General features: G+C 47.6%; 1 protein-coding gene across 9 annotated transcripts in view; it reads right to left on the bottom strand.

Annotated features, from left to right (window-relative positions):
• The window catches only part of foxp1b (forkhead box P1b), a 187518-nt gene that overhangs the window by 33884 nt on the left and 138650 nt on the right, over positions 1-14984 (bottom strand). For 4 of the 9 annotated variants that reach the window (XM_030092278.1, XM_030092279.1, XM_030092280.1 and 1 more), the window contains 3 exons: positions 5869-6006; positions 5463-5576; positions 1177-1327 (listed from right to left, as the gene is read on the bottom strand). In XM_030092278.1, coding sequence (XP_029948138.1) covers positions 1177-1327; positions 5463-5576; positions 5869-6006 — 403 coding nt within the window. Of the gene's footprint in view, positions 1-1176; positions 1328-5462; positions 5577-5868; positions 6007-12479; positions 12757-12945; positions 13280-13379; positions 13662-14984 lie in introns of those variants that run through there. The other 5 variants (XM_030092285.1, XM_030092284.1, XM_030092286.1 and 2 more) reach the window with 5 other exon arrangements.

The following is a 14984-nucleotide window of genomic DNA, read 5'->3' as shown; positions in this document are numbered from 1 at the left end:
AATCCCCCTAGAAATACAGATTTCTGCAATGATTTAAAGTCAGCCTGCACAATATATCACAATGTGAATGAAGTTTCCATGTCTTATGCGTTCATGCTTTGCAAATACAAAATGACAAAGTGAAAAGTGTGATTTTTCTCAATGGAATCATAAAAATTCTGTGATTGTCACGATGCTATAGATCAGGGGCAGGAGAAAGAGCACTGTTATTTTCAGCATAAAGAAATTAGTATCGTCGATTTGAATGATGCTGTAATCTGAGCAAATCACGTTGATCTTGCAGTTCTCAACAATATGATCACATGTTTAGGTGAAATCAAGCTGTCCACAACATGTGTGAGACCAGGAGAGTCAAACACATTTTAGTTGAGGAGCCACATGCAGCCCAGTTTCATCTTAAGTGGGTTGGATCAGTAAAACTGTGCCAAAATAGCCCTTCAACTTCAACTTTAAGTTTTTCTTTGTTGTGGCAGGGAGAACCCATGATGAAAATGTTTATATTTCCACAAAATCAAACAATTACGATAGACAATGACTACAGTCTAAACAAGAATCCAATATTAAAGACACTTTCTGGAACAAAATACAATGAAATGCTTTTTTTAAAGGAACTTCTGTAGCTGTTGCGTTCTGCATGTTTTTACAAACATTGACTTTGAGGCTCATTTGCCAGCAATAAGGTGTCTCGCTTTCATGGCAGCATCACCAATATCTCAGCTCCAGTCAGTGTTGTGTTGCAGTAGCTGCTGTAAAGAATTTTGCTTGGAAAAAAAAAGTTTTCTTTAAAACAATTTGTTACAATACTCTTGGTTCTTTGGAGGCCTTCCTTCTCTTGCTGGCTGTTTTTGGTCCACAGGCCTAATGTTTGAAACCCCTTAGCAAGCACTGCTGTCTATCTCGCGAAAACCACATTTCAGTATGACTTCTGGGATAACTGTTGAACTTCAGCCTGTTGTCTGGATCAGTCTGTGTATCACTGGGCAGATATATCACGATAACCCGCTCTGTGTGGTGTCAAGACCCAGAAACCTTCAGGACAAATCTCCCTCTGCAAACGAAACTCCAGCACAGGCAAACATGTATGAACGAACGGAGATTGAGCCCATCAGGCTGTGAGGCTGGGACCGGATGGGTGGAGAGGGCGGGGGTAGGGCGGGGGTGGGGTGGGGTACTGACCCTGAGTGAGGGAGTGCAGCGGCAGGCCGGTCTGTCCGGGCTGGATGGTGAGCAGTCCCTGTCTCTGAAGGTTGAGCAGGTGCTGCTGCTGGACCTGCTGGACCTGCAGGAGCTGCTGCTGGAAGGCCAACTGCTGCGCCGACACCTGCTGCTGATGACACACACACACACACGGACAGAGACACACCATCAGCAAACACAAAAAAAGCTGGATGCCGCGGCGGAGCAGCAAACGTGCAAATCGGAATTTCAGGTTGGTACACATTACTGTACAGAACGGTTTCAGCGGTGGGTCACAGAGTTCAGACGTACAGCACAGAACAGCATGTTCATTCAGGAAAAACAAGGCTAATGGATTTATGAAGCACAACAGCAACAGAGCAACTTTCATACATTTTGCCCTCAGTGGGGGTTTTTTTGTGTGCGTCTGAGCCCACTTAAGACAGGTGCACTATACATCTCTCTCGCTCTTAATTAACGAGGAGTCGCGCTGCATGTGACAAACAATGAAACAACATAGTTAATCATTCATAATAAGAGCCACAGGAATTTAATTACAGCCATTCATAATTCAGCAAACAACGTGTGACTAAATCAAAGTGCTTAATAACCACCCGAGCAACTCTCGCAACTCTCCCGGGCACGCCGCTGAGCTCAGGGATTCACTCCGCTCCCCCCGCCTGCCTCCACCGGCGCCACGGGCTGCGTTCGATCACGGAGCTCCGGACCAACAGGGCGCGATCTCCGTCCGCCCCGCGCAGCCAGGAACGCTTGTCCAGAGGTAACCAACCTCCAGAGGAAAACGTGTTTATTTCTCCCTCCAGATCAAAGACCATCTTCTAAACCTTCAGATACAGCATCGCTGCATGTGATTAAACTGTATTCCATGTTGCAGTCATTGATATTGTGCCGCTGCAGTTTCAGTTACTCTGCTGCTAACGTCTCTTCGCGTAGAAAACACACAGCGAAGCGAACATCGTTTCCAGGAGAAGTAATTGAAAGTGTTTTGTTTGTAACCAAAAAAACAGATTTTTATTTCTTACACTACTCCTGCTTCACATTTTTAACTTTACTATGTAAGGATGTTCTGCATAGAAGTTTATCTTAGATTCTGTAAAGGAATAATTATTTGCAAAGTGAAAGTAGTTAAGAAGAATTAAAACTGCAGCTGTATGTAACACCTAGACTTCAAGTTGTTCTTTGTTGTAGTCCATATTATACTTAATTAACATGTCTATATTTTCATAAAACCAAACAATAACTAGAGAAAATGACTATGGAAAATGATTTTGTGGGCCAGATTGGAGCCTCTTGCGGGCTGGTTGTGGCCCACGGGCCTTATGTCTGACAACCCTGATATGAAGACCTTTATTTAACAATAGAAATAGAAATAGAAATTTCTAGGATAAAACATGCATGCTTAGTCATTCGGAGCCCATAGTTAAACATTTTATTTCCACTAATACTTGTGTTTTCTTTAAGTGGAATCATCCAATGAGGACTGAACTCTGAAACTAAACATCACAAAACTGGTGACAAAATATCTCAATATTCCTCCAATCAAGTGCCACATTTTTGAACTTTGAATAGAAATATATGAGCTGCTGTGCAACAAAACTAAATTAAATACAAATGTTTATTTAAAAGCTACAGTGAGAACCACAGATGGTTTAAGCTATGAGTGTGTGTGTGCGTGTGTGTGTGTGTCTGCATACTAAAAGTGAACGTGTGAACTTTGATGGTTTGACAAAGTGATGTGAGAAAACGGGAGAAAAAGACAAAGTCTTAATAATAAATAGAAGGAAATGATCTAATATCCCCAATCTCCTATGAGTCAAAACAAACGGGAGATGCTGTTTAGATAGCAGGGGCACAGAAGAGATGACTTTTAACCCTTCCTGCGACGCTCGGCTCCGAGCGAGTGAACCTGATCTATCAGGACATTCCTCTGTATTCATGTGTGAGACTCAACAGGATGCCGGCTCTGTTTATGAGTACACAAGGCCAGTTGTCAGGCGGGCAGGAGGAGAGGGGTGGAGGGGGCACTAAAAGCAGAGCCGGGGCTGCCAAGCCTGTGCGCCGCACCCTTTCACCAAACACAGGATACACTACTTTTGTTTACTTCTCACAATTGAGCGCATACAAAAAAGGTCTCAGCGCAACACGGCAGTCAGGTCACTGGCTGGCGGCTCTCGGCCCGCTGAAACAGCCAGATAAAAACAGCCCCCCCGCCGCCGCCGCTCCGCCCGCCCCTGCCTCGGCCTGTCAGAAGGTTTAAGCCAAGCGCGCCTTCCTTTTCCCTCTATTCCCCCTCACCTCTCCCCACGCATGAACCAGCGGACTCAGACTGCAGCTGGAGAGGAGGGTCATAACTGAAGGAGAAAGTGAGGGAGAGAGAGCGATTGAGGAGGCTCGACGGAGATCGCCAGGATGCAGGTGGCCCTGTGATCGCCTCTGATCGACCCTGTTTATGAGAGACGGCTGACTCTCGCCCCCACCCCGGCGAGCTCCCCGTGTCTTCAGCCGCTCTCCGTCGGCCCGCTGCTTCCTGACAGCCTCGGATAAAGATAATAGTGCTACGGGGGTGGGAGTTCACAAGGAACAATGTCTTTCATCAAAACGCTAAATAAATAGAGGGTGGCTTTTCAGAAATGAAAAAAAAAAAAAAAAGAGAGAGAGAAAAAAGGAAGAAAGAAAATCAAGTACGGCAAATGAATTTAACTCTCTCCCTCCCTTTCATATTTTCTCCCCTCTTCCTTCTGGTCTCATCAGCTGACAGCAGCTCCTGTGCGCTCGCAGCATGCAGACACATTAAAAAGCCCGGACCCAATAGACCAAATAAGAGGTTAACAAGAAGTGGCACGAGGGAGAGGAAAAATACAGTCCCTGACAAATGATAAAGAGTGGCAGTGGCAGGCCTTTATTGTCAAGCTTCAAATATAAAGTTAAAGATCTTTGAAAAACTAAATTTTGATGTCTTTAAAATAAAAGAGGCACAAAGCAACAACAGGGGGTTATTGTCTGGCAGCCACAGGGGAGTCACTGCATAATTCTTATTCTGTCTTTTGATGGCTGCTTGAAATGCGACTGAGAGAGAGAGAGAGAGAGAGAGAGAGAGAGAGAGAGAGAGAGAGAGAGGGAGGGAGAGAGAGAGCAGCATCAGCAGAGCCTCTCGAGGCTGCATCCATTTCCTGTGATCATACATAATATGCTTCAAAAGTAGTTTTTTTTTTCTTCTTTTATTCTCATGCTCCATTCAACTGATCAATTGCACCTCCTTGTCCTCCCCCCGCCCCCCCCCTCCCTGCTCCTCCAGTGTTTACATCAGATGCGACTTGGTGACAGGCCCTATCTGAGGCCGAGGAGCTCCGCTGTCATGTTGATTTATGGGAGCATCACGCCACAACTTGTCCAAACTGAAGCCCGCAGTTCATTAATTAGGGAGCTGGGACTTTGAAGTTGGGAGCCCTCGACAGCGACGCGGACGTGTGAGCCGGCGTGCGCGGACCCGGCGCGCGTCCGCGTCTGCTTTTAACATTCGGGGTTTAATTTTCTTTCGCTCCCTTTGCTCTCCAAACTCAACGGGGACACGAGCGAGGGAAAAAAAAAAAAAAAAAAATCTCCCAGATCGTCTTTGAACTTCTTCTGACCGCACAATAATCATTTGCTTTGTCCACAGTGATGCCTGTATCCGCCTGTCATTAAAACGCATTAAAAAGCTGCTTGCCTACGAGCGAGCCCCGCCGTCCTACAGGGAGCGAAGGAGAAAGGGAAAAAAAAAAAAAAAAGAAAACTCAACACACTGGCAACAAAGCTGGGAGCGCTCTCTGCACTGATATCTCACAATTACATGCCTTCTCTTCCTCTGCCATTTCCATGTTAATTACCGAGAAAAGCCTCTCAGATTTACATGCTCCCTGTTTCTATTTCATTGTGTCCTGCACCGGGCTCACAGGAGCGGTCATCTCTTTGTTGCACAGGACACTTGTTTACTCGAGAGGAAAAAAAAAAAGAAGAAGAAGAAAAAGTCGAGATGCTGTAAAGCATCTGATGTGGGGACAGGTCCACGGCGAAGACGCTGCTTTCTGCACGGCATCAGCCCGCTGTTAGCATTTAACCAGCACGTCTGACATGCTAATCAGAAGCATGAGTGCACTTGATCCCCCTCCTAACATTAGTTTCTGCTTTAACCACAGTCTGAAAGCAGATGGAGCGCAGGGGGGGAGGGAGCAGGGGAGGGGGGTGGCGGCGCTGTCTGGACGGCGTGCGGAGTGATGTCAGCCTACCTCTTTGCTCTGCTTGCCGCCTGCATGTTGCTGCTGCTGCTGCTGCTGCTGCTGCTGGAGGAGCTGGAGGTGGAGCTGTTCCTGCTGCTTCTTGTAGAATTCTTGGAGCTGCTGCTGCAGAAGAGACAAGGCGAGCGACATGCGAGTCAAAGTCTGTCAGTCACATTAACTCAGCGGTGGGCTTTTTTTTTGAGGGGGGGGGGGGGGATTTTCAATACTTTGAGGAATGTTGTCCTTTGAGGCTCAGAAAAAAAGAGAGAAGAATAGCAGTTCAAAGTGAATTTATCTTGGTGAAACCCGCGTGTAAGAAGATTTTCATTTCACACCCGGGAACCCGCCGGTTCAAACTTCACGGGCCTTGTCTCTTCGACGTTAAAGACAAGTGGATGAAACGAGCGAACGTTACCTGCTGTAACATGAGGGCCTGCTGCTGCTGGAGGAGAACCTGGAGCTGCTGAGGGCTCAGGACCTGCTGCTGAAGGATCTGCTGCATCTGCTGTGGAGTTATCACTTGAGGTGTCATCATAGCCACTGACACTGGAACCTGCACACATACACACACAAACACACACAGGAGGTGCACGTGAGAGGACGGTCAAGAATTAATGAAGGACAAGAAAAAAAGGCGGCAGACCTCCTCTCCTGTCTCTAAAAAGTACAGTCCTTTCTGTTTTCTTCTTCACGTGCGTGATTCTGACATGCTTATTTAGCATATTTATGCTCTTGAGGAGGTTAAAAGTTGTTAAGAGCAGTGAAAGCTGATCACAGGCGGGTTTGATCCCCGGCAGGTAACAGGAAGTGGAGGCTGAGAGCTTCTGAATGACAAGCACTGCTCGACACAAATAAAAATAAATGAGTTTAACAAGTTGGCAAAAGGCTTTCTGAATTGGACATGACTTGAGGAACTCAGCTCGAGTGTCAACTTGAAGTGTTACAATGTGCACAAACCCTCCAGAAAACACACAAACACACACTCACACAAACATTTCGCCCCCTCCAACCATTCTCACACCAGACTGAGACGGACTGAAGGACACACCGCGGCCAGACGTGCATCAAGAACATGTCCGGTGTGCCCATCCTAACCTGACCTTACCCCTTCACACACACACTCACACACACACACACACACACACGCGATGCTTCCCCGCAGCGGGCCGGTTCACACAGCCCCGCGGAGACGTCATACCTGAGGATGTGAAAGACTGCCTTTGAAAAATGCTGCGGTCCGCTCATGGCGCACGCACGCCGTGTCATGTGAGAACATTTCATTAGAGACGCTGTCAACAGCGATCTATTATTGTGGAGATACGAAGCGCCCGGAGGGGGAGGAGCCACGGCGAGGAGCACGCAGGCCCCTCTCCCTCCGTCTCTAACTAACTCCCAGCAGAAAGGTGTGAGTGCGCGACTCCTCCAAACAAGTGATTTGTTGTGACACTCAAAGAGCCCCCACAGTTGTCAGGGTGCCTTAATTGCTGCGGCGACATGGGGGGACTTGGAGTGTGTCTGGATGCTGCCACTCACCGCCATGATGCGCGGGACCATTAAAAGCCCCTTTCCTTGACATTTAGATGACAAACAGCGGCTCAGATGTGCCCCGATACCACTGCGACTGTTAACATGTTGTGCTGGCTTTTTGCGCGTTGGAATATATTAGTACGTATATGCATAAGTGTGTGTCTGGTGGGGCTGATGGAGCAGACGTCGCCGCTGACAGTCCCGTCTTCACCAAGGTTACCCAAATTGTGCGGCCACCTCGCAGATAATGACACCCCCCCCCCCCCCACCGTTGAATCTTTCATGCCTTTTTTTGAATGTAATTTAGCTGTTTAAAAGCCCGTCCGGTAACTAAGGGGCTTTTTCTTGTCGCACGCCCAGCATGCATATCACCTGATCCGCTCTCCCCATTGTGGCATTAAGCAAAAACAAAGCGGCGCCATAATGAACAGCCTGTGCGGGAAACGCGGAGGAAAGGGCAGGGATGTCAAATGGGACGGGGCCGGCTTTGATGCTCTCCGTTAACTTTATTGAGCCGTGCCAGAATACAACGGCCCGGCGTTCTCCCAACCCCGAGAGGCTCGCACACACTCTCACACACACACACTTCATGATTTCTCATTTCCAGCTGCAGACACTGGGGTACGAGCAGGAAAATGCAATATTAATTCCCCCCCTCTGTATTATGTCTTAATATGCACTTCATCTTGACTTTTGCACATGACTTGTCCTGTCATTTGCATGGCCCCGCTCTCCCATTTTCCTAATTTCACAGTCATTATCCACTGAAGCCCCCCCACCCCCCCCCCCCTTTTTTTTTTCCTGGGCATCACTAATTTTGATGAACTATTTTGAAGGTCAACCCTGCAGCCCCGTCTTGCTGACATGCGAGTCCCTTTCATGAAGTGATATACGGTGCATGTCTAAACATGACATTTACCCCCACCTCAACTTCCAGCCTGCTTGTTTTGAACCTCTCCTTTTACGGCGCGCATTAAAAAACCGACTCTCTATTTGTCATGCTCTATTTTTTACCAGCGTGCCGAAGCTGTAAATTTGCTCTGTTTTGGTATGTATAATCGTTTTGTCATGCCGAATAACACGGGGTAATGTGGAGAAAAAAAAGACGACTTAACACAGTCTTTTTTTTTTTTTTTTTAAATGCACTCGACCAGCTCTTAAGCGAAATTAAACTTCTTTACACCTGATGTGGATAATAGCGCATCCTGTTTTCACACTTCTCATATCTGACTCAGAGCGCTGTTTCCTCGGTGCACGGCCGCGGCGAGAGGCTATTACAGACCCCCGTTTTATTACCCATTACTACTGAGGTCATTAGCAGCAAGAGGGATTGTATGCTTCTTAACCTATTGATCAATGTAACTACTACCATTTAATCCTGTGCTGAAGGAGTGAAAATCTGCCCAAGACTGGGTGCTACTGAGTGGAAGGGGCGGGAGGAGCACTTTAACTGAAAAATATTGCCTTGGCCGCTGTATCATGCCCATTTAACGCAAACACAGGACGCCAGTCGCCATTTAGAGCACTCCCATATGGCGCACTCCCCCCTTATCTCCCGGATAACATCATGACTCCAGATGATCCGCAAAAATATATCACCATCTAAAGATAGCCTAAAAGGAGATTCGTACCGGGCTAATAACTGGAGGGATCCACCGAGCGCTGCTCTAATCTGCTCCGCCGATACCGGGGTGTGAAAAAGAGGACATTCTGAGGATGCCAGAAATAGCTGACGTTTATGAATTTCACCAAGGTGTGGTGCTCTCCAGGTGCCTCGCATACATAAACACTCAAAACCTGGAACATTCTCACACAGCTGCAGAGTGACTGGAGGCAATATACTGTACCGGCACAGGCCTGCTGCTGGCCAAACACACACTACACACACACACACACTCACACACAAATCTAAACTGTGGCATGTTAACTGCCACAAGTACATACAAGCACATGTGCAGCACACAGCACTAACCCCAGCCCTGCATGTGGAGTCAAAACCTGATTTTCCATATAGAGGCGGAAGAGACTGACGCTGGAAGAAAACTCAAAATGATAAAAAACAATGTTTAATTTGACAAATTAAAAAAAGACAACCCCCCCCCCTCCCCCTTCCCCAATTTCACACAAAAAAGAGAATTTGCTTTTGATCTATGCAACCACAAAAACCAGAAAGGATTTAAAGCACATTAACTTCTCTCCATATCACAATCTCACACACACATCTGAAAATGTTAAGAGTCAGTGACTCGGAGTTAATGAAGATGCTCCCCCCCTCCTCTCACGAGCCAGAGGTCAAAGCCTGGTGAGAAGCACTGAAGTCAACGAGGTACAATATCCACCCTCTTTTTTTTTTCTTCCTTTCCCCCCCTCCCCGCACCGAAGCAATTAAGAGGAACAGCAATGAGGAGACCGGAGGGGGGCGGGCGAGGCGGGAGGGGGGACCGTCAACGACAGCGGCCGCAAACTGCAGCTCAGCTCAAAGAGGGGGGAGAAAAAAGGAAAAAAAAAAAAAAAAAAGAATGATCAAATTTTCATTTGCGCTCCCGGGGGTCATCTTGTTTTGTGGGGGCATCAAATGGAATGAAGAAGTAAAAAAAAAAAAAAAAAGCCCAGGAGAAATCAGCGAGCCGAGTCCGTTTGATGCCGCTGTTGTTTCACCTTGGCCTCGCTGTGGCACGAGGAGACAACTTCCCATCCTCGCCGCCATCTCCTGCATGAAAATGTCGCCGGAATGAGGATTTCACGGGAGCTATTGTACTTAAGTGATGTGCGAACGTAATTAGTCGTCGACAAGACTGCAAAGACTAATTCCATATTACCCATTCATGTTGATTGAAATCTCTCAAGTGTGGAGCATTTATTTCTACAAGAAAGTAGATTCAAGCAGGAGCTTCTTCCCTGAGAAGAATAATATTTTTATAAATAAATTGGCTTCAACTGGAAACAACACAATAAGGATTATTGCGAAAAAAAAAAAAATCCTCTGAACGGATAATTCCTGCGTCGTCAAGCTGTTTTAAAAACATTTACAGCTCCGATAAACAGGATAATCGCAGCCACATTTTTATCTACATGCACCATACACTATTCTTACTGGACTGGAGGTGTGTGTGTGTGTGTGTGTGTGTGCGTGTGTGTGAGAGAGACAGAGTGTGAGAGAGAGAGAGAGAGAGGAGGGAGGGAAGGGTAAAGAGGCAGAGGCTCAAATTATTTGCAGCAACTGTAAAAACAAAAGTTAAGATTGCGTTTTAATTAACTTGTCGACTACAAACAAACAGGCTTTTGCGCCGGAGCTCGACCCGGGCGAGTGTTGGGTTTAAACAAACAAACGGCCGCGGCAAGGCGGAGGGGGGGGGGGCGAGGGGGCGGGCGAGGCGAGGTCTCACCCCTACGATAACAGCTGAGCTGCGACCTGAATGCTGGTTTCCCACCACTGCAGGTGACCACTGCTGAGGGTGGGGGGCGTTCAGCAGAACCCCTACATCTCCCCACACACACACACACACACACACACACACACACACACACACACACAAATATAAAAATACGTAACAAAACCATACATACAACAGTACAAAGAGAAAGAAGCGTGTATTGCATGTATCTGTACCTAAAGGCTGGATTTTCCTTGAAAATATGAAAGAACAAAAGTACACAGATACGACTACTGACTGTGAAAAATCAAACACACACCTCATGTGTCCATTAAAGCATAATTATACAACGTAGGGAAAATTTCATCAGTGTAATTTTTCTCCCTTGACCACTTCCCTACTTTTTTTTCAACACTGAAATCTACACAATGTGAATTTCTCTGACTTTAAAAAGTTACAAAAGTGTCATAAATGCTCTTTTAACAGGTTTACGACTCCCAGGTATTTCCCTACAGGGCTACAATGTAGTATATTTGGATTGTTTCCTTCCTAAAAATATCTAGTGTGCAGAGAAAATGAGAAAACGGGAGGCTGATATTACGACGTGTGACTCGCTGTCCTGTCACTCGTCTTGACCTTTCAAGCCACACCTCCCGTGTCCGTGAGACGTTCGACTCCCGAGAACCGGCTTTCACAGATTCACGCCGCCGTCCGTCGCTCTCACCTTTTCCCGGAAGCGCCGGGCGAAAACCGCTGTCGGCACTAACCCGTCCCCCCCCACCCCCCCGCCGCCTCGGCCCCAGCGAGCTATAGCTCACCGCACAGTTACGCAACGCCGCACGCTTTCAGATGCCTTATTTGAGTCAGTTGAGATTTAATTAAGATCACAGCCTCTAAAATCCCTTTCAAATGAAACTGTAGTCAAAAGACAATGGCTGACACATCCTCGTACAGATTGTTTCTATTCTCTGCACACCAGCAAGGCAAAAAGCTAATCCTTGTTTCCATGACGGCAGACAAGGGGGGGGGGACACACAAATTATGTTGCTTCTCAACACTCTTGATGTTGTTGTGTTGTGAGATTCATGCAAAGTGCACAGCCTCTTAATTAAATCATAATAACAAATAAAATACAGCGTCAGCAGCAGGACTGAAGCTGGAAAACAGCAAGCAGGTGAGCGGAGCGGGAACTGTCCCCCCGGCTGTTCTAAAAATCCAGATCAGTGGCGAGGAAGACCCTCCACACTGTGTAATCTCCTCATGATCCCACCATCTCCACCTCTTGGGAACACGTGGCATCTGAAGTGTGAGTTAATCTTATTTGAAGCAGACAGACACACTCTGAGCAATAACAATAATAACAAAAAAACCTCACAACCTGCACCTTTTTCGAGTAAAGACATGTTTTAGTGAGGCGAGAGCGAGGGAGCAGCTGGTGGCTCTCCATATCAGCGCTCACATGTTCCCCCGTCTCTCCGCTCCGTCTTGCCTGCCTGCCCCAGTACAAAGCCCAGACCGTCCGCTGTAAAGGATACCCCGGCGAGCGGCCGGGCTCTGCAGGCTGTACCCCCCCCTCCGCTCCGGGTACACGGCTAATATCTGGTTGCCTGTGTCATGGTTTAGAAATGACAGGTGCTGGCAGCCCCTCGCCTTGACAGGCCACTGCACAAATAACGCCCCTGCCTGAAAGGGCTAATGCACTACTAATGAACAATAAATCAACTTTGATTACAAACTGTCAACCCAATCAGCTCGCACTCCAGCTCTCCCAAACTGCAAGTCCCGGCTGCACAGCTGCACGGCATTACAGTGAACGCTGCCCTCCTCCTCCTCCTCCTGCTCCTCCACCATCTGATCGTCTCCTCCGCCTCTCCACCTTCCGAGCACCGGCAAACTTTCTGAGCGCGGACGGAGTCGCAGCATGTGAGTTTGTCCCGCAGAGTGAAGGAACACACGGCCATTAAGCAGCGGTGAGTCCATGCATGTCTCGGAGCTGTCACACAGATCTGACAGCAGTAAAGTGAACACAACTTTCCCTCCTAAATCTACCACACAGTCCCATTGTTGAAAGCACACACACATACACATACACACACACACACACACACACACTTGCTCAACCCACCTTTCACACTCTCTGAACTTTACAGGGAGACTGGAGCGATGACATTTGGAGTGACAGCGTGTCTCCAGCGTGGTTTGCGGTGACGGTGTCAAATATAGAGCTGTGCCAGCCTCCGTCTTAATTCAGTGTGACACCACGAGGAGGAGTGAGGATTAGTCCAGGCCGTAGCCTCCAGAGCAGCACTCATCAACTCACAAAGTCAGCACAAACAGCAAAACACCACTTCTTTCTAAGTATGTAAACGTCTCAGCCTGGGAATGTTTTCGAAGAAGAAACACTGTGGGAGAAAAAAAAAAAAAAAAAAAAACTTTACAGTCAGAAGACAAACCTGTCTGTTGTTTTTCTAAGAACTTTCCATAAATCAAACAGCACGGGGTACCGCACCAGATCCTGCCTAACTGGTTAGCTCACTGCCAGCAAAAGTAAACAAAACTAATCAAACACTGTAAAAGCGGTACTCACAAACCTCACAGGAGCGACTGTACAAAGTGCAGGAACTGTTGCGCTGACTGAGAGCGCAGGCAAAGCTCCGCTCCTCACAACAATACACACGTAAACACAGGCAGCTAATCCACGCAGCCGTACAATGCAGTCACAGGCAGTAAATCTAATAGAAATGACATCCTCTTTTGTCTGAACACGCCTGTGAACTGTCAGAGCCCCGGTGACAAAGTAAACCCAGATCCACTGCTGCTCTCTCACACACACACACACACCGCACGACAGAATTAACCAATTACAGTGATAGGACATCAGCGAGAGACACACAACAACAAAAAAGCTCCCCTCTTTTTCCCTCCCTTTTCCCAGGTCAAATTAAATTGTCAAGCTCTTTTTTTTTTCTTTCCCTGTTACACAAGAAAGCTGGCAAAATCACAGAAATCAATCATATTGACAAACCTGACAAACTCCATTTAGCTGGCAGGGTAAACAGAGTGCCGGGCCACGCGGTGTGGAGTGAAGCAGAGCGGAGAGCAGAGCGGCGAGGGAAGGGGAGAGAGAGAGAGAGAGAGAGAGAGAGAGAGAGAGAGAGAGAGAGCGGGGAGAGGGAGGGAGGGAGGCAGAGAGAGAGAGAGAGAGAGAGAGAGAGAGAGGCACACGAGAGCTGGCAGGCAGGCAGGCAGGGAGGCTGTGAACAAGCGCTGCTGTGCTGTGGAGTCTCCAACCTTCCTCAGGATACAGACAGATTGCACGCGCAAGGTTGCTCCCCGGCTGACAAGATACAAAACTATCCAATCAACCACGCCCTTCTCCACCAATCACAACCAGCCCTCTAAACATAATCAATTCAAATGGGGCCACACAATAGGGAGCCTGGGGCTGGGCTGCAGGTGAAACCCTGCCTTTGTGTGGGGGCCCCTTTAAAAAAAAAAAAAAAAAAAAAAAAAAAAAAGCACAGTTGACGGCTGTTAACCCTTTGACCCCTGCAGGGACTCCGGCCGTGCTATTGAAACAATGGGAGCTTAAAGAAAAGAGGCCCTTTAATTAAACAACAGATAAGTAAACACGGCTATCCAGCGGCCTCGCTATCAGCCCCTTTATTGTTCTGCTAAATGGAATTGTTTACAGTGGCCGAACAAAGACACAACTCACTCTACACGCCGAGGACAACAAACGCACAAACAACCCACACAACATTTTATTGCGGGTGAAGATGTTTACTGTGCGAACAGATTGTTTTGCTTTGATTTTCACTATTGAAGCATAAAGTTTCAGGTTATGGAGTATTTGAACACTTATCCTCCAGTTTGGCCCGAGACATGTTGGAAGCGCTCACATTAGCAGCTAACGTTACAGCCGGCCAGCAGGCGAGCCATCCAGCTCCATCCCGACGAGAGCAATTAGCTGTCATGATATCATCACACTCTTTTAACACCCGTGTGCACTCAGCAGAGGGGGGAAAGACGGGCCAGGGGAAACAGGACCCTGCCACCTACTGGAGAGCTGGCTGAACAGTTCACTCCTTCACAACCGCCTCCACTGCGCTCACGTCAGTCCACCTCAAGCTGCGACTCGCGGTGAGTGAAACCAATAAAACGGGGTGCAGCTCGTCGTGCAGGCCACTTCACAAACAACAAGGAGGAACGCACGAGGCCGGATTAACACCTCGCTTTGTTAATTATGGTGACAATAAACACTGAAACACAGCTCATATCAGCAGCCATAAAACCTCTGGCCGAGGATGAAGGAATGCTGGTGGGATGCTTTCCAATCCGCAAACACGCGCTGGTGGAATAAAAAGAGCGGCCGCAGAACGAGACGCCACTCTCATGTGCTAATAACTAACAACGAGCCCCGCTAAAGCCGGCCTGACCTATATAAATTATTGACTGGGACACCTCAAGTGTCAAAAGTGACGATTCCAATACAAATCATGGCGAATAATTAAGTGGGAGGAAAAATATGTGTGTGTGTGTGTCTTTGTTTTTTAGTCTGACATCCTCAAGACGGCTCTCTCACAAAAAGAACAAGTGACGTGCGGGAGCGTGTGTGCGTGCGTGCGTG

Source organism: Salarias fasciatus, chromosome 5 (assembly GCF_902148845.1).
Source record: "Salarias fasciatus chromosome 5, fSalaFa1.1, whole genome shotgun sequence".
Lineage (NCBI taxonomy): Eukaryota > Metazoa > Chordata > Actinopteri > Blenniiformes > Blenniidae > Salarias > Salarias fasciatus.
This window is presented reverse-complemented; position numbering and strand designations above follow the sequence as displayed.